This window comes from Malus domestica, chromosome 17 (genome assembly GCF_042453785.1).
Source record: "Malus domestica chromosome 17, GDT2T_hap1".
Lineage (NCBI taxonomy): Eukaryota > Viridiplantae > Streptophyta > Magnoliopsida > Rosales > Rosaceae > Malus > Malus domestica.
Genome location: NC_091677.1, coordinates 24,808,037 through 24,835,316, shown reverse-complemented (window position 1 = coordinate 24,835,316; position 27,280 = coordinate 24,808,037). Strand labels below are relative to the sequence as shown.

Here is a 27,280-nt window from a genome sequence, read left to right as displayed (position 1 = left end):
AACTTTCATCATGAAAAGGCTTTTCTGAAAAAGTCACGGGAACAACAAGATAAGATTTTTTATTTATTATTATTTAATAGTTTATTATTATCTTGTGTTGATGGATGCTTTACAGTATGCATATTCTTTGAGGAGACCACATCATTTCTATCACACTTATATTTTAGTGCACAGTTAGCAATATATTATTTGCTTTCATGATATGTGTGCATATAATGCGGCACCTCACGATAAATATATATATGATCTGATAGTGCGGTACCTTACAATATTTGCTTTTCCACTACTGCTGTGTGCTTATTATGCCGGGTCACGACGCATACACGTCATTACTACTATCATTATTTTATTGTTATATAAATTGCATTACTGCCTAAATGAATGAGGTGACATGTTATAGTAATATGTTTTACATTATTATGAATGGTTTATCACATGACTATTTTCCATAACATGTGGCAAGTCTGACCAGATTATACCTTTTATTATTTGAATGTTAGGGTGACATAACTTTGGTGGTTCATGGCACGAATTTTACTGATCAACATTGTTGCTGATTAAAAGAACCCAATATGCGAACCCAACAAGCGGACCCGAATCATGTTGAGAATCAACTTATACTGAGTGCATGCTGACATAAAGTACATACTTGCAATGAGGAACACCACAAAGCCGAGCCACCTCGTAGCGAGCATCGCCTCTAGCCGAGCAGCCTCGCAACGAGCATCGCCTTCAGCCGAGCAACCACCTCGCCACGAGCATAGCCTCCAGCTGAGCAGCCTCGCAACGAGCATCGCCTCCAGTCGAGTAGTTGACTCTTCACGTGATCGTAGCACTTGAGCGTATTCATTTACACACAGTCCTGTCATACAGACCACTATAGTGGTTCCGACTCGTGTGCAGGCGTAGTGCCATATAGGTTAATATAGGTGACTCCGGCTAGATTGAGATATGAGTTATAGACTTAGCCGTACAGGCCACAAGAGGTGTATCCGACTGACATATCATTTACATATGTGATGAGATACGAATATGTCGTACAGATCACTATATGTGACTCCGACTTATATGCTAGCAATGATTAATGAGATATATGAGGAGATATGGATATGTCATCTAGGTCACTAAAGGTGACTTTGACTTATAAGCTAGCATATGTGATGAATATGTGATAAGCTAGCATATGTGATAAATATGTGATGAGCTAGCATACGTGATGAATATGTGATGAACTAGCATAGGTGATGAATATGTGATGAGCTAACATATGTGAAGAATATATGATGAACTAGTATATGTGATGAATATGTGATAAGCTAGCATATGTGATGAACTAGTATACGTGATGAGATATAGGTAAGTCGTACAGGTCACCATAGGCGACTCCGACTTGCATACTAGTATGAGTTATTAATCACATGATTATTTGATATTGCTAACGAGATGTTGTATTGTGGCCAGGATTAACATGAGAGATTTTAGACCATGACATTTTAGTTATGAGCATCAGAAAAAGTATAATGTGGTAGAAGTTACATGGCCTTACTATTAGAGTTTGGCTATCTTGATAAAATATTCATTAACCATATTTCCCAACTAGAATCGTTTCCTAAAAAACTTATAAAAGTAGCAGAAGATTATCCAGAAAAGTGGAAAGAAATTTGCATAAGTTTTATTAGTAGTCCTCCAGATTGGTATGTACATATGCATAAGGAGAAAGCCAAGCATATAGTCATAATTAATGAAGAGTCCTTTAGACTATACCCCACCTCCACACATAGGTGGACTCCTTCATACAAAAATACTCTAAAATTTTGAGGGATCCAAATGATAGCCTTAGATGAGGTAGAAGATTTTAGGTATGATGTGGTGTTAGTAGCAGAAGAAGAAGAAATGTATATTTACAGCAAAACAAAGATCAGTCATCAGCCTTATTGGAAGCCTTAAAATTTCAAAGAAGAAACAACATAAATATACTACAAGGTGAAAGAAGATAGAGAAAGAGATGGAGAGCTAGTAGAAAGCGACGAACAATATTGGAACAATTTGACAGAAGAAGAGCTGCATAACATCAACAACATGATGGAAGCATGAAAAGTTGGCAGTAAATTAGCATAAGTTGGATAGAATCATGTAAAATAATGTATTTCCAGATAGAAATGTCGACATCATTATGGACCCCGCTGCAATAATAAAATAATGGCATAAGAGTAAATAAAGAAAAGATCTTGATCCATTATGAACTTTTCATACATAAAATGTCATTTTGATTAAAAATAAATAGTGTCAGACCCTTTTCATTAACACTCCCTAGATTTATCCCCATCATTGGTCTTCCAAGCAAATAGGATGACACATTGTAGATTTTGGTGAAGGTGCAGATGGGTACGTGGCACAGTAGTTCGCATTGGTTTAAATCAGTTTATTTTAATTACTTTTTATATTTCTCACAAAAGTTGTTCAATTTAATGGATGTTCTTATTTTTTTAATTTTCTATCTTGTAAATAGTTACTTTATTTAAATTTTTTTTTCTAATTAAAGGCGATATGTTGTGTTAAGCTACATTAAAGAGAGGATTAACTTGTCTTTTATCTCTATTATTATGAAGAAATAGAGCAAAAATGGTAAATCAATTGTAATACCAAAATTTACTCTTCCCTTAAATACATATTAAAATTAAGGGTAAGTTATACAAAACTACTTCAACTATGAGCAGGAATGTGCCTACTCATTCGCCAACTGGAATAAAAAATTGATTACTTATTGATAAATTAATAACCTTTTTATTTAACAATTAAAATTATTTATAAAAAAAAATACTCACTCCTCCTTTCTCCCCATAATTCGTCCCCCTTCATCTTCCCCTCACTCCCTCCTCTGTCTCCCTTCTTCCTCGTCTTCCTTAAACACAACCAAATTTGTTTTGTTTTTACTCTCCTTCCGTACCCCCACCGACCCCAGTTGAGAGCTATGTCAGCGTCATGTCGATTGAGAGTGATGTGGACGGAATCGGCAAAGGTTTCAGGGGTGACGGAGGCAAAGAAGTCGACATAGTTGTCGAGCAGAATTGGTGGATGTCGATGGGGCCGGTGGGGAAGGGGCGGTTGATCTCCATTCGTCGCCTTCGAGTCCATCAATTTGGACCGGCGAGTTCGTCATATCAGATCGGCACATATTTTACTTGTTTGCAAGGGCGTAGCTACCATGGGCCTAAAGGGCAGATGCCCCTACTGAGATTTTTCTGGTTCTGCTCAAACTGATCTGGTTGTTGAGTTTTAAGTGTTTGTTTGTATATATCTTTTCATAGAGAAACAACAAAACAAGAATACAAAATATATAGGGTAAGGTGTGATCAACACACTGATCACCCTTGAATAAATCTTACACGGCAGCTCCATAAAACAGGGAGCAGAAAAAAGGTAAGGCAAAAAGCTTCTAACCACCCTAGAAGTATGGGAAAGAAGATAAAAGATCTAACTAGAAGTAAGGTGACAACTACACCCTAATCATCAACCTAACCAACAGCTCCGGATACCCACTCTTACTTTTATTAGTCGATATGGGGTGACTGATGCTGCACTGCGCATACTGATGCTGCATATGGAATACCTACTCTTAACTTTCAATATTGGTTCTACAGCAGTAGAGCTGGGTAAAAAAAAAAAAAAAAAAAGTAATTGAAACAATGTCGTTTCGTATGTGTTTAAAAAAAAAAAAGTATGTATAGTGGGGGATCGCTTGTCCCCACAGTCCACCCCATTTCCATCCCTGTTTCATTTTTATTTGCCTTTGCCAATCAGAGAGCAGCGTGGTGCTGCTCTGCCCCCAAATTCCCAGCAGCTTGAAACAGAACGGAACAGGAGCAAATCTGTTGTTCCCAGCCAGTGCACTGCAACCACGCCAGCAGCCAACCACTCCAGCCAGCCACTCTCTCGCCAACATATATATATATTTAGGTAAATTTGTTAATTCCTAAATCTATAATCCATAATCCTAATTAATTATTTAAGACAAATTTTTGTTTAATTGGTATAGAAATATAGAATCATATGGTAATGCACCAATATGGTTATTAATTATTGATATGAATTCTACACTTACTGATAAATGAAATTATGAAATTACGAATTCTATGAATATGGGTATACATTTATTCATATGATTAGTTGAATTAAATGTTTATTTGTTGAATAATTTGTATGCTTATTGGTATTGGTTAATTGAATTGTTGGTTGGATTAATTATTAGGCATATTAGTATAGTGTTTAGTAAATTCTTAGTAAATTCTTAAGCTTTTTAATTATAATTTTATTGTTTGAGGTTACATTCACACAAATCCCTGGCTTCGTCCTGCCTGTCCAACGGGGAATTTCCGGTGTTTTGACTCCCTCCCTGATTCTTGTGGAGGCTGCAACGAAATGATCTGGTTTTCTTTGAAACGGCAGTGGATCGATTCGAATGATGGTTGGGAGAAATCGAACGGTGGTTAATGGAGAACCGGACGGACGGAGACAGAGAGGAGAAGGTGTAGAGGTTGACACGCGTCGGGGAAGTGGATCTGTGATGGCGATGGTTGCTTTGCGCTAATTGTAGTGGCGTCGGAGTTCTGGGCCAATTTTCAAATGGCCACTTCTTGAATTTGTAAAATTTAATTTCTCTAATTTCTTGGATTTTCTGGATTTTCTAGGTTTATATCTGTGTTTTTCGTTTTGGGTTTTGTTTTTGTGGGGTATTATCCGATGATGTTTTATGAAGCATCTAATATTACAACAGCATTTTGTTTTTTTTTTTTTTGGAAAAAACAGAAGGAGAAAAAAAAAACAAAAACGTAAGATCCAACCACAAAACACAGAAATATCGATAAAATTCTAATTTCATTTCGACAAATTGGATATGCCAAATGGCTACATTCCCAAAAGCAATGACAAAGAAGAACAGCAACGGCCGGCTAAAAATTCGCAGGCGCTCCGGCGACATAAACTTCTTCTCTTCTCGCTACTTGTCCGATAAATCGGACGCGAGCCGAGACGCGATCGCCGAGTGGTACATGAAATCGTGGAACGCGGAAGTCTCCAGGGTCTTTTTCCGCAGTTGCTTCGCCTTCTCCTCCGTGAAGCACCCCAGCGCGAATCTGGATCCGGCTCGGGTAGGGTCAGAACCCGGATCTTTGTTGCTGGCGTTTTGTCCCGGATCGGCGTTGATGTACTCCGCAGGGTCGGAAGACCAGCCAAAGAGCGGGGTCCACCAGTTGGCGGAAGCGGTCTTGCGGCGGTTCGGGCCGGACCGTTGGGAGGCGGAGGCGTTGGGTCGGATCGAAACGGGTCTGAAGGACGTGAGAGGAGTTGCCATTGTCGGTGCGGGATCGCAATGCAGGAAGAAAAGCAGAAGATTTACAGGAAACGGTGGGAGTGAAGATGGAGGCGTATGGATGTTGATGGTTTTGAACATTTGAGAGAGATGATGGGATTTATCTGCTGCTGCGGCGTACAGCTTCATTGCATGTGGAGCTTAACTTCCAGTGTTTGTACAGTTGGATATTTTGGTCTTTACGTAAAATAGGTAAGGGTAAGATGGGAAGAGATGTGCAATTAGGGAACAGGTGGAATGTGATAGGAGGGGATGGGGTTCGGTAAAGGGAGTGGATAAGATCGGACACATGGGAGGACGTGGAAGCGGTGTTGGTGACTTGAAGTGCACTTTTTGAAGATAAAGGCCGAAAAGGGGACCCGGGGTTTGAACTGGTTTAGAAATTATGGAGATATCATATCCAATGGGCTTTAAGACGATGTCTTCCAGCTCAACGCCCAAATTATTATGGGCTGTGGCTCAAACAATGACCAGCGTACAAGAAGAGAACTACATGTTTCATGAAAATTTCAAAACTCGTTTGAAAGTATTTTAACATGGTTGAAAGCATTTTTTGTGAAAAAAAATTTGGAATCAATTCTTAGTAAAAATGCAAGTAAATCATGGAAAAGTACTTCAAGTGTTTTTAGAACCTAAAAATATTTTCTCTAAAAGAGCTTTCAGTATTTTAAAAGCACTCTCAAATAAACTCTTATTAACTTTGGTGTATTATTCTATTCTATATATCGGGATGAGAATCAATCAGTAGATGTTATGTGTTTAAACATCGATTATGTCATGTCATTATCTGCTGAATTTATATATATATATATATATATAAAGTCTTAAATTCAAATCTCACATCCCCATCTATTAAAGAAAGAATTGTTATATGAACACATCACAAAAAGTTGTCACTTATGTATCTTTTATAGGCAAATGACTCTTTACCGCAGTGGGAAGTGTTGCCTTTGCACCACGATAGGAGTTCGCACCTTGTTGGCTCCCTAATCTAATATCTAATCTAATAAATCTATTGTTTGACCAAAACAAAAAAAAAAAAAAAAATCTTTCATATAAAAGGTTCAATTTGAGATACAATACAATATTTAAACATTGACTATGCCCGGGCGACTATTTACAAAATACATAGATCTCCGCAGAGTCGCAAGACCATGTATGGGGGCTGACACTTGCCCAGTTCCTAAAAGTTAAGGAAGTTGGTGACTTGAAGACAGGTGAGCCGACAACCAAAGCCCCAATGAACAGCAACCGTAACTATAATGGTCCTAAGATAGTGAAATTTTTTGTCAGATAATTTCTGACTAGCACGAAAGGTGTAACAATCTAGACACTATATTTAGATTACAATTTCAACCTTCCAAAAAGGAGGGTTGCAACAACAACAAAAGACTAGAGTTAATCACAAGTTGCACATATAATGAGCAAATAAAGTACAAATAATTAAACTCACTCACTAAACTTGTAATTGATTTTGTCATAGAGGGACTGAAAACGAACTCAATTTTGTAAGAAGATAATTCGTAAGGGCTAACGACTCCACAATTGAGAAGGGCATCGTACCAGTCATTTTTGACAATCCGGAGATCTTGTCCAGCCCACTTAACAAAAACACCCGTAAATCACTTGAGTTACAAATCTGTCGTAGATTAAAGGTTAGTTGATAAAGTTAAATAGTATTGAATTCCAAATTTAAAAATTAGTACCTTTGATTTGTGGTGGATCTCGAGTGTATGAGTGTATATTTTGTACCTCTGATTGTACAACGGATAGTTAAAAAAATCATCTAAAACTCAACGTAAAAATCAGGAACATAAATGAAAACCTAAAGACTTAAATGAAACTTGCATCCAGAAAATAATCGCGGATTATAAACAAAAGAGAAAGTAAAACAGAAATACTCATCTTCTAATTTTGGTGTCTGCAACATCTTTTGTAAAATCTGCACTATTTCCCATAGAAAGTTTAACAAACAATGCGCAACATGGATTGACGAAAAAAAAATGAAACCCAAATACTCATCATCTAAACTCTTAAAAATTGAAATCAAACGATTTTTTTTTTTTTTAGAAATTGATTTATATCTTAGTTGGAGTATTCAAAACTTCAAAACCACCATCTATTGATAAAGAAAAGCATGTTTTTCTCTACAAGAGCTATTAAGGTTTTAGCCGGAATGAACATAGAATAAGTGTGTGTTTGTTGATAAATTTAAGTTGTATTATTACTTTTATATTGTATTTGATGGTAATAATACAATATGATAAAAAAGATAATTAACATTTAAAATTCAAGTTAAATATAGAAATAAGTTACGTGGGTTGAAATAAAATTTCCGTAAATTGAACCCAAAAAGAATGGTTTGGAATAATCTAGAGACGTCTTTTTGATTTGTTTGGACTTTGGACCCAAAGCGAAGTGAATCTAGAGACGTCGTTTTGATTTGTTTGGCCCTACGACGCAGCGTTTTGGTACTTGTTGAGTTCAGTTGGGCTGTTGAAGCCACGCAATCTCATCCCTTCCGAGTTCAACACTTCGCTCACTTTGGAGCCCTCACTTCCGCGCCATCCACACCCTCTCTCTGCTTCTCTTGTGCGCCCCACACCGCCGCTTTCCACCACTGCTCCGCCATAATTCGCTCTCTGTAATCTCTTTCTCTTTCTCACCGTCGTTAGGGTTTCAACAATTTCGTCTCGCAAATTTGCTTAATTTTACTTAATTTCTGATATTTTGTTAGCTTTGTGTGTTCCACTGCTAGCGCTCCTTGAGCACTCGGTTAGCGGTTCGCATCGCATATCAGGTAATTTCAATATTTCTCCTTTTCGTCCTTCGGGTTCGATTTTCCTGCGCCGTGTTAATTTGTCATTGGAAACGTAAATTCTTTGTTTTACCTACCAATTGAGAATTTGAGATGGTGCCTTTTTCTTCAATTTTTAAGCTTTTCTTCGCTTCTGCTATTCGATGGCATATCTATATGTTTTACTTGTAAGTTGTTTGTTTCGGACTATATTTGCGTCCGTTGCTTGCCACATGCTTGTTCAATTTTTTGCATCTTTCTTTTGTTGTGCGTATAAGGTTTAGGTGCACTAGTAAGAACCTTTGAAGTCAATGCCTTTTGTATGAAAACAAAAACATCTTAAGATAAAAGGGGCTCATTTGGGTTCATTTCCGTAAGTTAGTTAAACCCAATTATGATACGGAGCGTTGTGGTATACGTATTGGCGAGAAAGTGTAGAGACTCACAAAGAAGGTAAATGTACAGTTGTAGAGGGATTGATGGAGTCACCGAATTGTATGTACAAAAGTTTGGGGTGTATGACAGGGTAATGAGTAGGCCCTTTAATTGCAAATTGAAGTGGTGGTATTGTCATCCAAACAATATTTCACGGCCCAACTTAAAAGACAGGAATTAATTACCTTTTTACATCGATATGGAATTAATTAACGCCTTTCCACCATGGCCACACCCGTTACGCTATTTTTTAATGCCTTTATGCCAGAAGAGTTTTGTGACATTGAGTGTATAGTTGTAATTGTTGAATTTGCTACTTAATATAGCTGTTCAAAATATAAGCAATCACATGATTCATATCACACACTTATATGCACATGATGATTACTTCTCTAACTAGTAGCACCAAGAAGAACATGTGCCCACAATCAGCAGCATCCATTACAGGATAAAGAAAAGCTAATGGTGGGAGAGAGAAAGAGAGCCCTGCCCATGGTGCCCATGGCCACTATCACTCTTACTCAGTAAACATTGGGATTAGGGCCAGGGAAAAGGGAAGAATAAGAAGGGGGAATTTAGGAATAACAGGTGGTGAGATGAGTGGATTAGAATCTTTTAATATTTGATGAGGCTGAGTCTTTGTTTTTGGTCAATAGCGCCACTCTAAATTTGCTAAGTTAAGAATTGTAATACATAATTCTAAGAAATCATGAAAACAGTTAAAATGGATACCGAGAGAATGAGAGACAAAAAGGATTGGGCAATCTATTAAATGTGAATCATTATGCAAGGTGGGGAAAAAAGGCGTTATTAATAAAATGGAAAAAGTTTAAATTAGGAGATAGGTTTACAATTTTTTTAAACTAGTAGTATAATAATAACTAATGAGACATTAATATTTGTAATTAACTAAAAAGATGAGATAAGTGGGAAAGAATGTTGCGAGAGAAGAGGCTCTGTACGTCAGGACCTCTGCTAGGTTGACTAGTCCTTCTTCTCTCTCCATTCGTGTTGTGGTCGGTTTCTCCGTTATTGTTTATCACACCTCTCTGAAAATAGTCATTTACAGAACTATTTCATCAATACGAGTTATCCCCAAGTATGTTTTGTTGGAACATTAAAAAATTCCTGATATAGTGTGTTTGTTTCTGCTCAGTGCTCGCAGAAAGTTCATTGAATGGCGATTATTCATTGTGGAAGTACATGGGTTACTCAATGGGGCATTCGTCCTCAGACTATGCTAAGGCCCTGTGCCATAAACAAGGTCCTCACATCCCAATGTTGGTAAGTTTTTTTTTATTTTTATTATTTTATTTAAGAGCCTTACGAAGAGGTCGCACTTGGTGCGATGGCAAGTGCCTTCGCCCATGAGCGGTAGGTCTCGGGTTCGAGACTTGGGAGCAGCCTCTCCATAAATGGGGGTAAGGCTAGCCGACATTCACCTCTCCCAGACCCTGCGTAAAGCAGGAGCCTTGTGCACTGGGTACGACCTTTATTTAAGAGCCTTACGAACGCAATTCACTCCGCTTATAAAGTTCTGATTATATTCCTATCAATTTTGACATTTATTTCTATATATGCTATATCTGTTCCCTTCATTTTGTTTTGGTTTGGTTTCTACTTCTAAATTAACGCATCTGCTTAACAAGCTACCAGCATCTCTTAGATTGTTTTTATGGTATTAGTTGAAGTATCATCCTGAATGCAGTGTTTCAAGCAAAATAGGATATTTGGGGGCACCAAGTTCAAGCTTGTTCTCTCGGGATTCCTTGAATGCTCTATTCTGTGCAGGCCCATCTCAAACTTCACATCGTAGCAGGGGAGCACGATTTATAGTTAGAGCAGATGCTGTGAGTATAACAAACATTGGTTGTACTTTTTCTTCCATGAATTAAGAAGCTTAATGAATGAATACACATTAACTGTTTCACATATTCTTACATCCAGGACTTTTATTCTGTTCTTGGGGTGTCAAGAAATGCGAGTAAATCAGAAATTAAAAGCGGTATCTACTCTTCTATTATCTTTCTTCTTTTTGCCTCGTAAACTATTGTCTGTATATTGTTTCTGTTTCTTTTATGTGCTTTTCTTATAATTTTCGTGGATCTGAGATTAAAAAACCTAATCTCTGTATCTTTTTACAGAGATAACTGCTTGCATATTATGATATTCAGTTCTTACTTCTCCCTTACCCTGGCATGTTTAGCTCATTTTCCCCCACATATATGTATGGCAAAAGTACGCAAAGGAATATATTGCATGAGTGCAGTCTAACCATTTGATAAGTAATAATCTTTGTCTTTAGTATGGATAGAGAACTGAATGGTACAATGCCTTGGCCCCAAATCCTGGATTTGAAGAGCGGAGAAATATAATATGAACACCTCGGCTGTATGAGGACTTTTCTGTATTGTGATGATCTCAGTGTCATTCTTTGACTAAAAAAAAAGTGTCATTGCTTCTTGATTGCCTAACTTTATGAATGTATTCTTAGCGATTTTCAGTAGTCTCACACGTGATTACTTTCTTCAACCTATTTTAGTCATGATTTTTTCCTTTGGGGGATGAAGAAATAAGGAATATGCAGCTATTTGAGGCAGTTGGAGAATGAGTATTCTCATTCATAGGAATTTTTTACCTGATGTAACTTGGTTGTGCACCTTTACTTGACAATCTCAGCTTGATTTTTTATTATATGTCACTCTCTTTTTAAAATTCCAATATATACTTTCTCCAATGTCCACCCTATATGAATTTTTACATGAGGTTTTGAAAAACTACAATGATATATTCTATCTGATCCATGTGTTTTAAAGTTTTTGTTGGATTTCATATTACCTTTATGAATGGATTGCTGTAATGAACATATATTAGAAAGTAACCCTTCATATTGGAACCTAATATGTGAAATGCTTTGGTTTTGTACAAGTCAGAACAAACAAAAATTAAGCTTTTATCACTCTTGGATACATAAAGCATCTAGTGTGAATTTGTGTGCTTGAAAGATTGAATAAATTATAGTGAGTGGCTTCAAGCATTGACTAAATCATGGTTTGTGCTTTTTTTGGTTTTTCTTTTGTATATTTTTTTCTTCCTCTGGATTATTGTCTTCTAAGTTTTCTGTATACTTATCACTTTTCAGCTTATCGGAAGCTTGCAAGAAGTTATCATCCAGATGTAAACAAGTGAGTCAGTTTTGCCAGCTCAATTTTGACTAGTAGTGTTTACCATTTGTTTTTCCTCTTCACCGTTAGTGTTACTTTCTATCTGTTATTCTCTGTATTTGGTCCTATAAGAAGAGGGGTTATCTCAGTTACATTATGCTGTAATTGAATGTGAAGACATATCTCTAGTCTACGTGCTCAGTTTCCATTAGAGTTTGGTCATTTGTATTATAGTGCCAGATAGTATGTACACTTAGTAGTCAGCCCATAGGATTTGAGGATGGCATGCTTGAAGGTTCATGGTTACTTTATTCTTTATATGCAGAAGAATTTTCTCCCAAGACCTTGGCTGTATTCATATCCTTTGTCAATAGTAGAGAGAGTTACATAAGTGTTTTTTTTTTCCTCCCTATTCAAGTCAATTCAAAGGTTTGTAATGATGATGGGCTGTAGGTAATACTAGTTTGTCTCATCTTTAGAGTTCAGGATCTGTGCTGAAGTGGTAAAGCTAGAGCTGCTAGAGATGTTCATGGCTAAAGATGCTGTATGTTTTTGGGATGTTGCAACTTGTGATTTAAGTCTTAGGCTTGTCAAAGAAAATGCATTACGGGTTTGGTAGAGCAAATTAAAGTTCGGATGAATATTTGTAAAGTGGAAAACAAGTTGGATGTGAAAAGGGGTAGCTTACTAGAAATCACTTGCTGTCTACTTTTTTGAGGCTCTGGCTGTTTTGGAATTGGTGGACCAGAATCTGACCAAAATTCCTCTGGTTCCTCATCTCACCACCCATGCTAAATGACTGGGAGAGTTTAGTTTAGTTTAGTCAGTTTTCTTGGGTTGTTCTGTATGATTTTATTTTATTTATTCCTGAAAAGGGGCTTGGTAAGAGGAACCTTAAATTTAAGGACACAAAACTTGATTGAAGCATTGAGGTTGGGCTGAGTTGTACATTTCTATTTTAGCTCTGGATGCACAGCTATAATTTTTATTTTTTCTAAAATGGTGGAAGCTATTCCGTCGAAGCAAAATGCCCACATTTAAAAATTTTCATCAGGATTCAGGACAAATAATCTAATCAGGCAATACATTTGAATCTTTTTGCAAACATTCTGTCAGAAATTATGGAGATATGATCATGTCTGGATTTTTGAAAGTTGATGTGTTGGCCCAGCTCATCTCTATGTTGAGACATTTAATCATGTCTGGATATAAGAAGTTTGATATCTTACCTATGTAATCATATCTGTTATGCAAGTCGAAATTTTCTATTCAATTTAGTTTAACAATCTATATGGTAAATGTTGTCTGTTTTCATTTTGTGGGAACTGTGTTTTTTTTTTTTTTTGAAACAGAGAACCCGGGGCAGAAACAAAATTCAAGGAAATCAGTAATGCATACGAGGTAAAAGCATGGTTTTATAATGTATCATTGGTGGCCTTTATTATATTAGTTATATTAATTATTTAATCTTCGCAGGTCTTGTCTGATGATGAAAAACGATCACTATATGACAAGTATGGAGAGGCTGGAATTAAAGGTGCTGGTATGGGTACGGGGGTAAGTACCTTTCAAACTCATGATTGGGCACAAAATTATTTCTTCATTTGCATGTCTACTTTCTTACAGTGGGACAATGAACTGTGATGTTGCAGGATTTCAGCAATCCATTTGATCTGTTCGAGTCCCTATTTGAGGGCATGGGCGGTATGGGTGGGATGGGTGGTATGGGCGGAATGGGGGGGCGAGGTTCTAGGAGTCGAGCGGTTGATGGCCAGGATGAATATTATAATCTTGTGTTGAACTTCAAGGAAGCAGTTTTTGGGGTTGAAAAGGAGATTGAAATTAGCCGGTTGGAGAGCTGCGGGACTTGCAATGGTTCTGGTGCTAAACCAGGCACCAAGGCATCCACATGCAGCACATGTGGTGGGCAAGGTCAGGTGGTTCAATCAGCAAGGACTCCGTTAGGTGTATTCCAACAGGTTATGACATGCTCATCATGCGGTGGGACTGGGGAAACATCAACCCCTTGTAACACTTGCTCTGGGGATGGTCGGGTGAGGAGGACAAAGCGGATCAGTCTGAAGGTTCCTGCTGGTGTGGACTCTGGGAGCCGTTTAAGAGTCCGAAATGAAGGTAATGCTGGAAGGCGGGGCGGGTCTCCTGGTGACCTATTTGTTATTATAGATGTCATCTCAGACCCTGTCCTCAAACGTGATGATACCAACATATTGTACACCTGCAAGGTATCCTATATAGATGCAATATTGGGGACTACGATTAAGGTTCCATCAGTCGATGGGATGGTTGATTTGAAGATTCCAGCTGGTACCCAACCGAACACAACCCTTGTGATGGCAAAGAAAGGTGTTCCCCTCTTAAACAAAAGCAACATGAGAGGTGATCAGCTTGTCCGCGTGCAGGTTGAAATCCCAAAGAGATTGAGCACTGATGAGAAGAAGCTCATCGAAGAACTTGCGAGTCTAAGCAAGGGCAAGGCTGCAAGCACGAGATAGTTTCTTTTGTGGTAAGTTGTTTCATCCATACAGAACTGACCCTATCGGTTCGATTATATCCATCCTCGTTGGTGCATCTTTTTGCCCTGATGCGCATTGTGGACCGCAGCAATTTTGATTTAGTTTTGGGTGGGCATTATATCTCTAGTGGTAGGTAGAATCGTCTCGTGATAATCCGTCAGCTTTAGGGGAGATGAACAGATGTAAGACATTTTCTCGTACTATATGTATTTCAATCTAGTGCTTATTGTTGCATTATTCTTTGGGATCAAGCATAAATTATACTATTTTTTCCTTTGGTATATGAAATTGTTACAGGAAATTGTAATCTTGCACAGTTGCGGTCCTTCCCGCTTTATTTCTTGAACTAGAGACTAGTGTAGGATGACTTCTTAGGAGTTAATACAGCACCCATGTCTTTTATCCCCGTTGCCCTCAGCAGGATACTTGATGAAAACAATTGATTTTGTTGGACAAGGGCAGGATGTCCAACAAAATCGATTTCGTCCGGAGTGCAGGAAGTCCAAAAAAAAATTAATTGTTTCATCGAGTCTGCAGGGCAGACCCACAAAATCGATCAACACAGACCTGCACTTCAAATCTATTAATTTCTGGGCAGCTGTATATTCATTCAATTCGACAGTCAGAACTCAGAACCATACTTTCAAGTAAACATGAGTTATATTTGGCCGCGAACGGAAAAGGTAGTATTTGTTATTTTAACAGGGGCAACGCTGAATAGAAAGGGCAACAACAACAACAACAACAACAAAGCCTTTTCCCACTAAGTGGGGTCGGCTATATGAATCCTAGAACGCCATTGCGCTCGGTTTTGTGTCATGTCCTCCGTTAGATCCAAGTACTCTAAGTCTTTTCTTAGAGTCTCTTCCAAAGTTTTCCTAGGTCTTCCTCTACCCCTTCGGCCCTGAACCTCTGTCCCGTAGTCACATCTTCGAACCGGAGCGTCAGTCGGCCTTCTTTGCACATGTCCAAATCACCGGAGCCGATTTTCTCTCATCTTTCCTACAATTTCGGCTACTCCTACTTTACCTCGGATATCCTCATTCCCAATCTTATCCTTTCTCGTGTGCCCACACATCCCACGAAGCATCCTCATCTCCGCTACACCCATTTTGTGTACGTGTTGATGCTTCACCACCCAACATTCTGTGCCATACAACATCGTTGGCCTTATTGCCGTCCTATAAAATTTTCCCTTGAGCTTCAGTGGCCTACGACGGTCACACAACACGCCGGATGCACTCTTTCCATCCAGCTCGTATTCTATGGTTGAGATCTCCATCTAATTCTCCGTTCTCTTGCAAGATAGATCCTAGGTAGCGAAAACGGTCGCTTTTTGTGATCTTCGCTAGATTGCTCCGGTCATTAGTGTGGATAAGTATATAAATGGATAGAGATAGGAAAGCAAACACAAGATGTACGTGGTTCACCCAGATTGGCTACGTCCACGGAATAGAAGAGTTCTCATTAATTGTGAAGGGTTTACACAAGTACATAGGTTCAAGCTCTCCTTTAGTGAGTACAAGTAAATGATTTAGTACAAATGACATTAGGAAATATTGTGGGAGAATGATCTCGTAATCACGAAACTTCTAAGTATCGGAGTGTGGTGTCGTCTTGACTTGCCTTATCTGTCTCATAGGTAGATGTGGCATCTTCTCTGGAAGTACTCTTCCTCCATCAGGGGTGGTATCTTTAACTGGTGGAGATGCACAAGGTAATGTATCAATTTCACTTGAAGCTTACTTGTAGTTTCAGGCTTGGTCAAGCGCGATACAAACCATGTAGTAGGAGTCTCCCAAGTCGCCGAGCTAGGGGGTCTGCTGAAAGAGGTGACAGACAAGGTAAGCAATCAGAGCTCCGACTGATTGTTCACCTTCTCCCCATCTTGCAGCAGCATGAAGGATAAAGAGAAGAAAAATGAGAAGAGATGATATGAGATACTTTTGCTTTTGAAGAAGTAACTTTCCACAGGCTTATTCTTGAACTGAGCTGGAGGGTTTTCTGGTTTCCTCCAGAGTATAAGGCCGACTGAAGAATTTGAGGGTCAAAACAAGTCCATCAAATCTAGAGTACGTTCCACCCTGCTGATATGGGATACTTTTGCTTTTGACAGAGTAATGGATGTATCGGCACGTGTGCTGTTACGCTTGTCTCCACATGCTTCCTTGTATCCTTCGCACTTGCCCTATCTGTTCCTCAAGCAGATGCAGAATCTTCCCTGGAAACATAAGATGTTGAAGATGAGTACTCGAGAGCAATGCCAGGTAAGTAATCAGGTAAGGGGTTCCAGGCAGTCACTTCCTGGCTGGAAGCTTGATTCCAAGTGCTGACTGATTGCTCTCTTTCTCATTGTCTTGCAAGTAAAAACAAGGCCAAAAGAAAAGACAGGGAAAAAGCATGATATGGGATACTCTTGCTTTTAACCCTGATGATATGAGATATTCTTGCTCTAGTATAGCTTGTTTGCAGAGGTATTATCGGGGGGAAAGAAAGCTGAATATTTCGAAAGGCTTCGTTGGGAGTGCCCTCTCAGATATGATGAAGGGTTGAGCATTTTTGCAGGTCTGCCTGTCCGTTGGGGATGGAGGTCGACATATATAGGAGTCTCCCTAACAACAAGTAGTAATGCTATTCCTTTACCCTGCTTGGTCATAGCACGGTAGTGGGAGCTGCCAGTTTCACATGTTTTAACTCTGTCAGAGCACTTTGAAAAAGTGGTCTGTGGTATCTGGCTCTCGAGATTCGGAGAACGATGCCTCTTCGATTTTTGAGAAAGCAATCATGATGGGGGTCTGACTCTCGAGATTCGGAGAGCAGTGTCTCTTCGATTTTTGAGGAAGTAATCATGTTGGGAGTCTGGCTCTCAAGATTCGGAGGGCAGTGCCTCTTCGATTTTGGAGCAAGCAATCTTGTTGGGAGTGTTGTCTCGAATGTGAGTAAAGGTTGGACATGTTTGCTAGTCTACCTTGCCACGAAGCACAAAGGTTGACACACAGGGACTTTCCAATTATCCAGCAATGGTACTGTTCCTTTACCCTCTCTTCGATTTTGAGAAAGTAGTCATGTTGGGAGTCTGGCTCTCGAGATTCGGAGGACGGTGCTTCTTCGATTTTGGAGCAAGCAATCTTGTTGGAGTGTTTTCTCGAATGTGAGTAAAGGTTGGGCATGTTTGCTAGTCTACCTTGCCACGAAGCACAGAGGTTGACACACAGGGACTTTCCAATTATCCGTACTGTTCCTTTACCCTTGTGGGTAATAATATGGTAGCTATACCTTCAAAATTTATGTGTCTAAACTTTGTTAGTGCTGTTTCTTTGCTATTCTTTTACCTTTCTTGGTCAGAGCGATGTAGTGGGAGCTGCAAGCTTCACGTGCTCAACTTTGGCAGAGAACTTTGGCAAAGTTATCTATGGTACCCATGAGTTATTGTTGCGTGTGGGAAGTGGGTGATTGAACAGTAAGATTCATGTGCTTTCTACTTCACCAGAAGTCTTCGACAAAATGCCCATAATTTCTGCAAAGCTGAGTGTGCGTGTGACAGGTGCTGACAAGGCTAGAAAAGTAGGTGCCTCTTCGATTTCTGAGATCGGCCCTCGTGGTCTCTGAGCAGCCCAGCTTTTGAGAAAGCGAGCGCCTCTTCAATTGATTCGGAGAACGATGCCTCATCGATTTTTGAGAAAGCAATCATGCTGGGGGTCTGGCTTTCGAGATTCGGGGGGCAGTGTCTCTTCGATTTTTGAGAAAGTAATCATGTTGGGAGAGTGGCTCTCGAGATTCGGAGGGCGGTGCCTCTTCGATTTTGGAGCAAGCAATCTTGTTGGGAGTGTTTTCTCGAATGTGAGTAAAGGTTGGGCATGTTTGCTAGTCTACCTTGCCACGAAGCACAGAGGTTGACACACAGGGACTTTCCAATTATCCAACAGTGGTACTGTTCCTTTACCCTTGTGGGTAATAATATGGTAGCTAGACCTTCAAAATTTATGGGTCTAAACTTTGTTAGTGCTGTTTCTTTGCTATTCTTTTACCCTTCTTGGTCAGAGCGGTGTAGTGGGAGCTGCAAGCTTCACGTGCTCAACTTTGGCAGAGAACTTTGGCAAAGTTATCTGTGGTACCCATGAGCTATTGTTGCGTGTGGGACTACTTCCCCAGAAGTCTTTGACAGAATGCCCATAATTTCCGCAAAGCTGAGTGTGCGTGTGACAGGTGCTGACAAGGCTGGAAAAGTAGGTGCCTCTTCGATTTCTGAGATCGGCCCTCGTGGTCTCTGGGGAGCCCAGCTTTTGAGAAAGCGAGCGCCTCTTCGATTTCTGAGATCGGCCTTCGTGGTCTTTGAGCAGCCCAACTTTTGAGAAAGCAAACGCCTCTTCGATTTCTGAGATCAACCCTCGTGATCTCTAAGCAGCCCAACTTTTGAGAAAGCAAACGCCTCTTCGATTTCTGAAGCTCCGTCGAGTGCAGATTTTTATAGGGGCTGGCATTAAGTTCCAAAGCACACTTGAATCTCCACCAGTAGAAGCTTCATTCTTGCACTTCTAAGATCTTGATTTGTCCGACCTCTTCTCTCTTCAACACCTTTGAAAATGTCTGGCCCCTCCGACCGTCGTTTTGACTTGAACCTTGTTGAAGAGGCAGCCCCGCCTTCTCCAGACAACATATGGCGTCCATCCTTCGTCTCCCCAACTGGTCCTCTTACCGTTGGGGATTCCGTGATGAAGAATGATATGACCGCTGCGGTGGTGGCCAGGAACCTTCTCACTCCCAAAGATAACAGACTACTTTCCAAACGGTCTGATGAGTTAGCTGTTAAGGATTCGCTGGCTCTCAGTGTTCAGTGTGCAGGTTCTGTGTCTAATATGGCTCAACGCCTATTTGCTCGAACCCGCCAAGTTGAATCATTGGCGGCTGAAGTGATGAGTCTCAAACAGGAGATTAGAGGGCTCAAGCATGAGAATAAACAGTTGCACCGGCTCGCACATGACTATGCTACAAACATGAAGAGGAAGCTTGACCAGATGAAGGAAACTGATGGTCAGGTTTTACTTGATCATCAGAGATTTGTGGGTTTGTTCCAAAGGCATTTATTGCCTTCGTCTTCTGGGGCTGTACCGCGTAATGAAGCTCCAAATGATCAACCTCTGATGCCTCCTCCTTCTAGGGTTCTGTCCAGTACTGAGGCTCCAAATGATCCCCCTCCGGTGCCTTCTCTTTCTGGGGCTCTACCGACTGCTGAGACTTCTCCTAAGCAACCTTTGTGAAGGCTCCCTCTTATGTGTTTATTTTGACTCATGTATATGTACATATTTGTAGCTTATCGGGGATATCAATAAATAAGCTTTCCTTCATTTCAACGTATTGTGTTAAATACACCAAAGCCTTCTTCGCTAAGTTCTTTGAATTTTCTTTTGTTGAAGCTTGTATGTTGAAGCTTTCTGAATGGAGCATGTAGGTTAGGGTAGTGTTCCCTTAATACAAATAATATTAAAGGGTGTCCCAGTTACAGTAAACTCTGTTTCCTCAAAGACAAGATCCAAAAGCCTCGGCATATAAATACTGCATAATCTCACAATGACTACTTTAACTGCTACCGGAAAAATAGAAAAAAGCAAACACGGATGATCATACGTTGGGAAGCACAAGAAGCCAGTAGAACTTTCAAGAGATGGGCAAACCAAAACCAAATCAGAACTTGCGACCGGCTGCACTGGAATCCCGCATCTCCCATGACGGTCTACTCTCTTTTGCAATATCACTCTTGATTGCTCGTTCTATAGGCTTAATGGCACAGAAATACTGTTCACAGGCAAGGAGAAAAATGAAAATAGATATTAGTCCCTGCATCAATAAAGAGAAAAGAAAAGCACTCAAGGGGATTTGGATCATCTCCTGAGTCCAAGGTGAGGATCCTCTTGATCAAGGAGTGTGGGCCATTGGATGAAAATCCAACGGTTACAAATAGGGGGGTCCCTTTAAAATTATAATAATTACAGCCATTGGATTTTCATCCAACGGCCCACACTCCTTGGTCAGGAGGATCCTCACCCTGGGCTCAGAAGAGGATCCAAATCCCACTCAAGGTATTAAAATGGAAGCTCACCTGGATCGCTAAAAACAGAGGGATCAACAACTTCCCTTTGTCATTGGGGTTAGGTCCCTCGATCAACTTCTTGTCAACGTGAATAGACTTGCTTCCATTCAAGATAACTTCTGTCATTGTTTGGACCAAATGAGATATCCAAGCCGTTCCATTTGGAAGAACCTGTTACCAAATGACAGCCAAACAAAGATGGAATGATGCGTAACTGTATTTCAGGGGAATGACTGTAAGCATGACGCAAGGAAAATAACTAACCTTTTCATCACCTTCATTCTTGTTACATCTCCCACTGTTCTCAACTAAAACAACAGGAATAGTCGAAGCCTAAAGAGAAGACAGGAAAACTTTCAGAAAAATGAAAGACTTTGCAAGCACACAAGGCCTTCCTGAAAAAGTAATTCAAAATGAAAGAACAAACTTGAAAACTTTTTCTTCTATTTTAAATGTAAAAGAAAAGAGAAACAAGAGATTGAAAAAACCATATATAAATCTTCTCAAAAAACCATATATAAAAGCATTACCACATAGAAAAAGTATGCCACCCAAATAAAACAGCTAGCGTTATGACCTTATACTTCACAAGTCTTCCTGTTTTACCACTGCTTAAACTTCAATTCCCTTTTGAACATCACGTGAAAAAAGAATAAACTGTCCTAGACTCTTAGCATGATAACGGAAATCTCACTGCTACTATGTATTCATCTGCAAGTCCAACCTGACGTGTAATCATTGGAAGGTTTGGTATAAATTGAGACACATTAATCCAAGAAACTCAATAGTTAGGCATTAGAGTCCGATCATGCCTCCACTTCATTGCAAGAGCTAAGCAGCAACTCACAGACAACAAGTCATCTATCTGATAGAATACTCAAGTTTACATATGTATCTCCCCTGTCCCCTAAACCTCAATTTGAAGTATTGTTGGCACAGACCATAAAAAACAAAATCATATCACTTCAGAAGTATAAAACAAAGGATGGATTTAATACTTAAGTCATGGATCAAATTTGTCAAACGCACCAGAAACTCACGGAACCCAGTGAAGGCAAGCAAGACTACATCTTTGCTGACAATTTGTTGACAAGGGACAAATGAACATAAACATAATTCACAAGAAACTAATTACAATATTTTTTATCCCTTTTTTAATCCCATCAAACTACCATCTAGTCAAATCATCAAGCTCCAACATAAAACCCTATTTCAAACATGAGCATATACATAATTCAGGACAATTATTTTGAAGATTTTGGGGTGAGCTAGAACCTTCTTATGAATAGTCATGCATATCATACAACATGGTGAGACACAAAATCTATCATATTCATCTAATTTCCAGGTCTTAAAGGCATGGGACAGAAGCAAAAAGAACCATTATTTTATAAATCATATTCTTTCCAATCTGTCATAAGTGCCATAACCTTGTCAAAAAACCCAGCACGAATGCTTGATTCTTTTTCAGTTAATGATGGCATAGCAAGAAAGTATCCTAGAAACTACTTGCACTATTTAAGTGAAAGTTTCATGTTCCCCCCCACCCCCCAACAAACACAAGTACCAAAGGCAAAGCAAAAACTACCCTTCACAAAGTTCATGTACTTTTGAATTAATAGTCTAACAGGACAATACAAGATCCTGCCTAATGTCTTCAATGAAATAACCATAATGCCAATTACATCCAAGAAAAAGGAGGAAGACATGGAGCTTAAAACACAGCCTAAACTTGGGAGGGAGAGATTGCTCACCTGTGCATCCTGTTTTTTCAATCCAGCACCAAGACGGACAATTTTCAGAAGAGCCTCAGATCTTTTGGAGACAAAGTCATCATAAGCATAACCATCTGGTGGTGAGAGCTGAGCATGTGTCAGAACAACCAAAGCCCTATTCCATATTCCCTTACCAAAACTATCTGTTATGGCTTTGACAACCTCCTTATCCAAGTTGTCCACCCTATAAGCATCCAACCGATCCACATAGAGTAGAACATCAATGGTCTTATTCAGAAGGAAGCTGCTCAAGAATACCACCAACAGAATTAAGTCAGTTTGAATTATCGTAAAAATTCTTGAACAAGAGCCCGCAGCGCGTTTCCACAAGAGACTGAAAAGATTTAAAAAAAAAAAACATAAAGCAAGAGCAAACCTTTTAATATTATTAAGAGCCATGTCATTAACATATCCTCCTTCTATGAGCCCAGGGGTGTCAATGATGTTTAATGTAAACCCTGCCCTCGAACGTGAAAACATCAAGGGTCTAATTCCTTCAGCCTAGACAGAAACAACAAACAAAAATCCGAAGAGAATTTACAAAGGCAAGGCAAAGAACCCAGTGAATCCAGACTAAAACAAAAGCAACACATAAAAACCTGAAAAGGACTGATGGGAACAGCCCTTTCACCAAGGAGTGAATTGACAGTGGATGATTTTCCAACACCGCCTTTCCCCATTACAAGAACAGTCAAACTGTTCACATTCTACACATGCAGCACATAAGAGTAAGAAAGTTAAAATGTAATTAAACAAATAGAAAAAGGATAAATGAATTTGAGTACTAATTAACATAGCAAAGAAATGAAACCTCTTGCTTGAGTTTTCCAAGCAACTCAAGCAACTTGGTCTGAGTGGCGGGTGCAAAGCTATTTATTCCAGCCCATTCTCTAACCATCTGGGATGCCATAGCTCAATCTCCGTTCTAGCGCTGAAAACAAAACATGTAAATAAAGGAATTTCACTAGCTGTAAACTTTCGGGCTCAACACAGTCATCACCGAATTCAATGCTACACAATTTGCGGTGTATTTCTTCAAACATATGTGATATAATCAACACCGCGAACTGAAATTCTAAGCTAGCAGGCAACAGAGATTTATGCAGTAACCAGATAAATCATCTTCAAGGTGTATGAATTGAATGGTAACAAGTTTTCCTAGGGAAAATTAACATTCTGGGGTATTCCTTGAAAAACCCACACGTATTGAATTCAGATAAACCCTTTGCAACCATAAAACCCAGATATCGGAATGGAACATGGTGTCTTTGGTGATGAACTCTAGGGCAGAGAATTATGCAAAAATTGAAATTTGAAGGGAAATACTTGAAAAAGATAGAGACTTTACTCACCCGTTTATCTGTGCTGTAGGATGTGGGAGACACACTGGTAGAGAAACCAGAGAGAGAGAGAGAGAGAGAGAGAGAGAGAGGCGGGTATGGTGAAGAAGATATATGGTGAAGAAGATAAGTATAGCAACCTTCGTTTTGCACACTTGCAATTTTCAGATCAAACAAACATAATGTCGTTTCCTGTATTTTATTGTCGTTCGTCCGGCTTTTTTTTCTTTTTTCTTTTCTTTTTCAAAGGTTGAATTGATGAATTGATGACCTATCCTATTCATGTGTATCGATTTTTGTACTTGCAATTAAAAGAATGGAACTCTAATAAAAAAGACTTTAACTAAGTTTATTTTAACTAAAAATTATTCTATAATTTATTTAATAGGAAGTGCTTCGTTTTGATGAGAGGGTAATGTAAGATTGATTAAATTTGTAGACTAAATCAATAAGAAATAAGCACTTTAATCAAAACTTGAATAATAATTCAATCATCCACTTACATGTCACTTAATTTACAAAAATTTAGTCTCTCTAACATTATCTTTAATGAAAATAACTTTTATTTTAATTAAAATGACAAAAGTTTAATATAATACGAAACAAATTGAAAATAGTAATAAAAACTATCGCACTGGACCCCCACGTCCATACCACACAGTATTTCTGACACTTAACGATACATTATTTCTAAAATTAAACACTATTTCTGAAAATTGAATACTAATTATTTCTAAAACTAAATACGAGTACTAAACTATTTTTAAAATTGAATACGGGTGCTACGCTATTTCTGAAACCAAACACGGGGCACTATTTATGACAACCCGCTCCTAAAATTTCATTTTTTAATTATTTTAATCAAGGGAATTGACGAAAATGCCTAGAGGCAAAGATTTTGATTTCTGTTGACCATAATCTAGAGGAACGTATGACTTATTTTTTTGCCGTATTTAAGTAGTACTCATTGGTACGAACACATAGGCGAAAACCGTTTGCGAGTCCGGATTATAACGGTATAGTTACGAACGTTTGAAGTTGGTTATTTAAAGTTAATTAATTGGTTAAGGAGGACCAATTAGATAGAGGGCTACTATTACCACCCCTCTGTCTTATTTCTACACCCACTCTTTATTAAAAAAATTTAAGTACTAATTTATCCTCACGTAAAATGTCAAATAAGGACTAAAGGAAAACAAGATCAAATCATTGACTTCCACCCACACTCCCAACAACTCGTAATCTCAATTCCCAAACGTCTCGTCGTCACTTTATTCCTTCTAAATTTTAATTTATGTTTATTGGATCCTAAATTATTGAATCACGAATTGATCTTTGTATTCGTCAAGCCCGTACGTAATACAAATCTCAAACACACTGAATGCATCAAGTCATATATGGATGTCAACAGAGTTTCTTTCTCTACCGATTTCACTTCTTATTCTTTTGGCTTTGATTCTATGATTGGTTGAGCGACTAACTCTTCGTTCTATTGTTGCATCGCCTCCGTGGTCAGCCATGGGGATAGTCGGGATGGTGGTAAAAAGTGCAGAAGGGTGGTCACTGCTTTACTTCCCTCTATTTCAATCATATAAATATAATCATTTTCCTTATATTATAATATTATTTAAATAATTAAAAAATAGACGGGAGAACAGGCTAGAGAAGCAATATGGATGTCAATTTCTGTGATTCTCATCGGTCAGTAATATGGCTATGGGAAGGGGTATGTTGTGCTGGTGAGCGGTGTCAAGGGTGGAAATTGGAAGGGTACTTTGGGGATAATGGTCGATGGGAAGATAGTAGGTCATTTTTCTTGTTTTTTATGGTGGATGAGATTATAATGTGGGCGTAGAAATAGGACAATGGGGTGGGCCTAGTAACACTCATTAGATAAAGGTAGAAATAGGGCAGCAGCCCAATCAGAAATCAGAAAAGAAAAAAAAAACAGAAGAAAGCTCCCTCAAAACTGCACCCACACCCATTGCAACCACCCATCTTCCAAGGTTGATTCCGGCCAACTCCGATGGAGTTTTTCGATGCCACCATTGCCATCTTGAAGGTCTCATTCCCTCTATAAAACCCACTCAAGAACCACCTTGATTAACCATGGTATGTGGCGGTTTAAGGCCACGAAAGTCGATGAAAATCAACAATGCTCCCGTCACCCTTTTCAATTTTCCGGCGAATTGGCAAAGTGATGAGCGATGCCACCACTTGGGCTTTGTAGCCCATCATCCTAGGAGCAAAACCCAACCAACCTTGACTTCGTTGGACCACCGTAGACGACAAATCGACACCGGGAAGCTTTAGGCACCCGCCGGCTTCGTGGGCAAAATTGACCATCTTCCGTCCACTTTTGGACTTCATGGCAGGTATGAAAGTTGTTCCTCTCTTTGAGATATTCATTCTTGTAAATTTTTAGAAATAGTTGAATTTTCCGGTGAGTCGGGGTGGCCGAACGCCACCCGTGGCAGCGCATGCGGCGACACGTAGCCAGTGGGCCTCCAATACTATTTTTAAGCTATGTTAAATGTCTTGAATTCAATTGTGATATTTGAATGACGTAGGTTGATCGTTGGAACCTAAATGCTCTACGATACATTAATAGGTCATTGTATGAATCGTTGATCCGACCGTTGGATCGTCATCAAACTTTAATATGTTTTAGTACGTAATATTTGAGGACCATAGGAACTTATGGATCAAGAATCCGATATAAGGATCTTCCTAAATTGAATTTGTAAGTTCATGAAATAAAAGGTAAACCACCACTTAGTTTTGGCAATTGGCGGAGATATGACCGTTGGATCGTAATGGGACTTTAGGATGTTGTTTTAGAGGTATAATGTGGATCTTTGGAAGCAACGAATAAAAAATCCGTAATGTAGATCTTCCAAATTGAATTACGTAGGGATGTGTTTTATGTAAATTGTGTATTTTATCGGTACAAACTCTTAGATGTGATTTGATAATTGGTCATAGGCAACGATTGTTCGTGATGTCTTGACATGCATGCTAGGAAGTCGTGGCATGAACCTTAGGTGAGTGGGTCTTTTCCATTCTATCGTGTATTATATACATATATATATATATATATATATGTGATTGACAATTCCACAACGTTTATAAATTGCTTATTGCGTATAATTACTGTGAATGCTTTGAAGTACTTATGTGAACTACAAAATGGCTTGATCCTTGTTTAGGGTACGTAGGCAGTCTAACGAGACGTTAGATGCAACCATACAATATTTGAAACAAAAACTTTGTTTGGGAATTGAGCAATGTGAAGGAAATCGGTGAAAATATGAGATTTAACCTTATGTTTTTAGTGATTGGATGTTGATCATAAATCAATGTGGAAGGAATCAAGAAACTGAAATAAGGAAACCTAAGTAATGATAGTTAATTAAACTAATGTTTAGTTGGACTTATCCCGATAATTATTTCTGAAAATAAATAATTCGGGAGTAGGGCGTTATAGATTGTGCATTTTACGCCACATTATATATATGTATATATATTGAAAAAAAAAATACTATGATATGGTTGAGTTTTAGATTTGCATTATGGCATATCCATGTGTATACTATCTGCACAAAATTATTATGAATGCTTTGAAGTGCGAAGATGGACGCGGAACCCACAGGTAAGTTCAAGTGAGCTATGGTATTAGTTGAAATGATTGAGTTATGGCATGATCACATTATGTTTTAGGCAACTCTGACATTGTTGTACAAGTTGTCTAAGAGTTGTATATGTCACATGAGATGCAT

The 27,280-nt window shown here is 38.9% G+C and overlaps 3 protein-coding genes across 4 annotated transcripts; 2 read left to right on the top strand and 1 right to left on the bottom strand.

The window, feature by feature from the left end:
• The first annotated feature begins 3,818 nt into the window (after positions 1–3,818).
• Positions 3,819–5,832, top strand: LOC139193705 (uncharacterized). The gene is made up of 2 exons (XM_070817268.1): positions 3,819–3,957; positions 4,447–5,832. Exon 2 carries the CDS (start codon positions 4,902–4,904, stop codon positions 5,451–5,453), a length of 552 nt encoding a protein of 183 aa, XP_070673369.1. The 5' UTR covers positions 3,819–3,957; positions 4,447–4,901; the 3' UTR covers positions 5,454–5,832.
• A 1,988-nt stretch (positions 5,833–7,820) lies between these two features.
• Positions 7,821–14,599, top strand: LOC103440695 (chaperone protein dnaJ A6, chloroplastic-like). 2 transcript variants are annotated; one of them, XM_008379388.4, is made up of 9 exons: positions 7,821–8,012; positions 8,127–8,168; positions 9,757–9,884; positions 10,309–10,450; positions 10,548–10,605; positions 11,743–11,785; positions 13,117–13,165; positions 13,241–13,321; positions 13,417–14,599. In XM_008379388.4, the coding sequence occupies exons 3-9, from the start codon at positions 9,778–9,780 to the stop codon at positions 14,275–14,277; spliced, it is 1,341 nt and encodes a 446-aa protein (XP_008377610.1). In that variant the 5' UTR covers positions 7,821–8,012; positions 8,127–8,168; positions 9,757–9,777; the 3' UTR covers positions 14,278–14,599. The 2 variants fall into 2 exon arrangements, with proteins under 2 accessions (XP_008377610.1, XP_008377609.1); XM_008379387.4 differs by having other exon boundaries at positions 7,843–8,012; positions 8,106–8,168.
• A 5,149-nt stretch (positions 14,600–19,748) lies between these two features.
• Positions 19,749–23,695, bottom strand: LOC108171725 (translocase of chloroplast 34-like). The gene is made up of 8 exons (XM_017328274.3): positions 23,514–23,695; positions 22,973–23,092; positions 22,761–22,868; positions 22,538–22,662; positions 22,141–22,405; positions 20,651–20,719; positions 20,396–20,557; positions 19,749–20,091 (listed from the first exon to the last, which is right to left on the bottom strand). The coding sequence occupies exons 2-8, from the start codon at positions 23,069–23,071 to the stop codon at positions 19,981–19,983; spliced, it is 939 nt and encodes a 312-aa protein (XP_017183763.2). The 5' UTR covers positions 23,072–23,092; positions 23,514–23,695; the 3' UTR covers positions 19,749–19,980.
• Positions 23,696–27,280: the final 3,585 nt, after the last annotated feature.

Coding starts and splice junctions, on each gene's coding strand:
- LOC139193705 (XM_070817268.1), top strand. CDS start 4,902: ATGGCTACATTCCCAAAAGCAATGACAAAGAAGAACAGCAACGGCCGG.
- LOC108171725 (XM_017328274.3), bottom strand. CDS start 23,071: ATGGCATCCCAGATGGTTAGAGAATGGGCTGGAATAAATAGCTTTGCA. Junction 20,720..22,140: donor TGAAAAAACAGGATGCACAG/GTGAGCAATCTC, acceptor TCTTCTCTTTAG/GCTTCGACTATTCCTGTTGT. Junction 20,558..20,650: donor AGAATGAAGGTGATGAAAAG/GTTAGTTATTTT, acceptor ATTTGGTAACAG/GTTCTTCCAAATGGAACGGC.
- LOC103440695 (XM_008379388.4), top strand. CDS start 9,778: ATGGCGATTATTCATTGTGGAAGTACATGGGTTACTCAATGGGGCATT. Junction 10,451..10,547: donor TTATAGTTAGAGCAGATGCT/GTGAGTATAACA, acceptor TCTTACATCCAG/GACTTTTATTCTGTTCTTGG. Junction 13,166..13,240: donor AAATCAGTAATGCATACGAG/GTAAAAGCATGG, acceptor TAATCTTCGCAG/GTCTTGTCTGATGATGAAAA.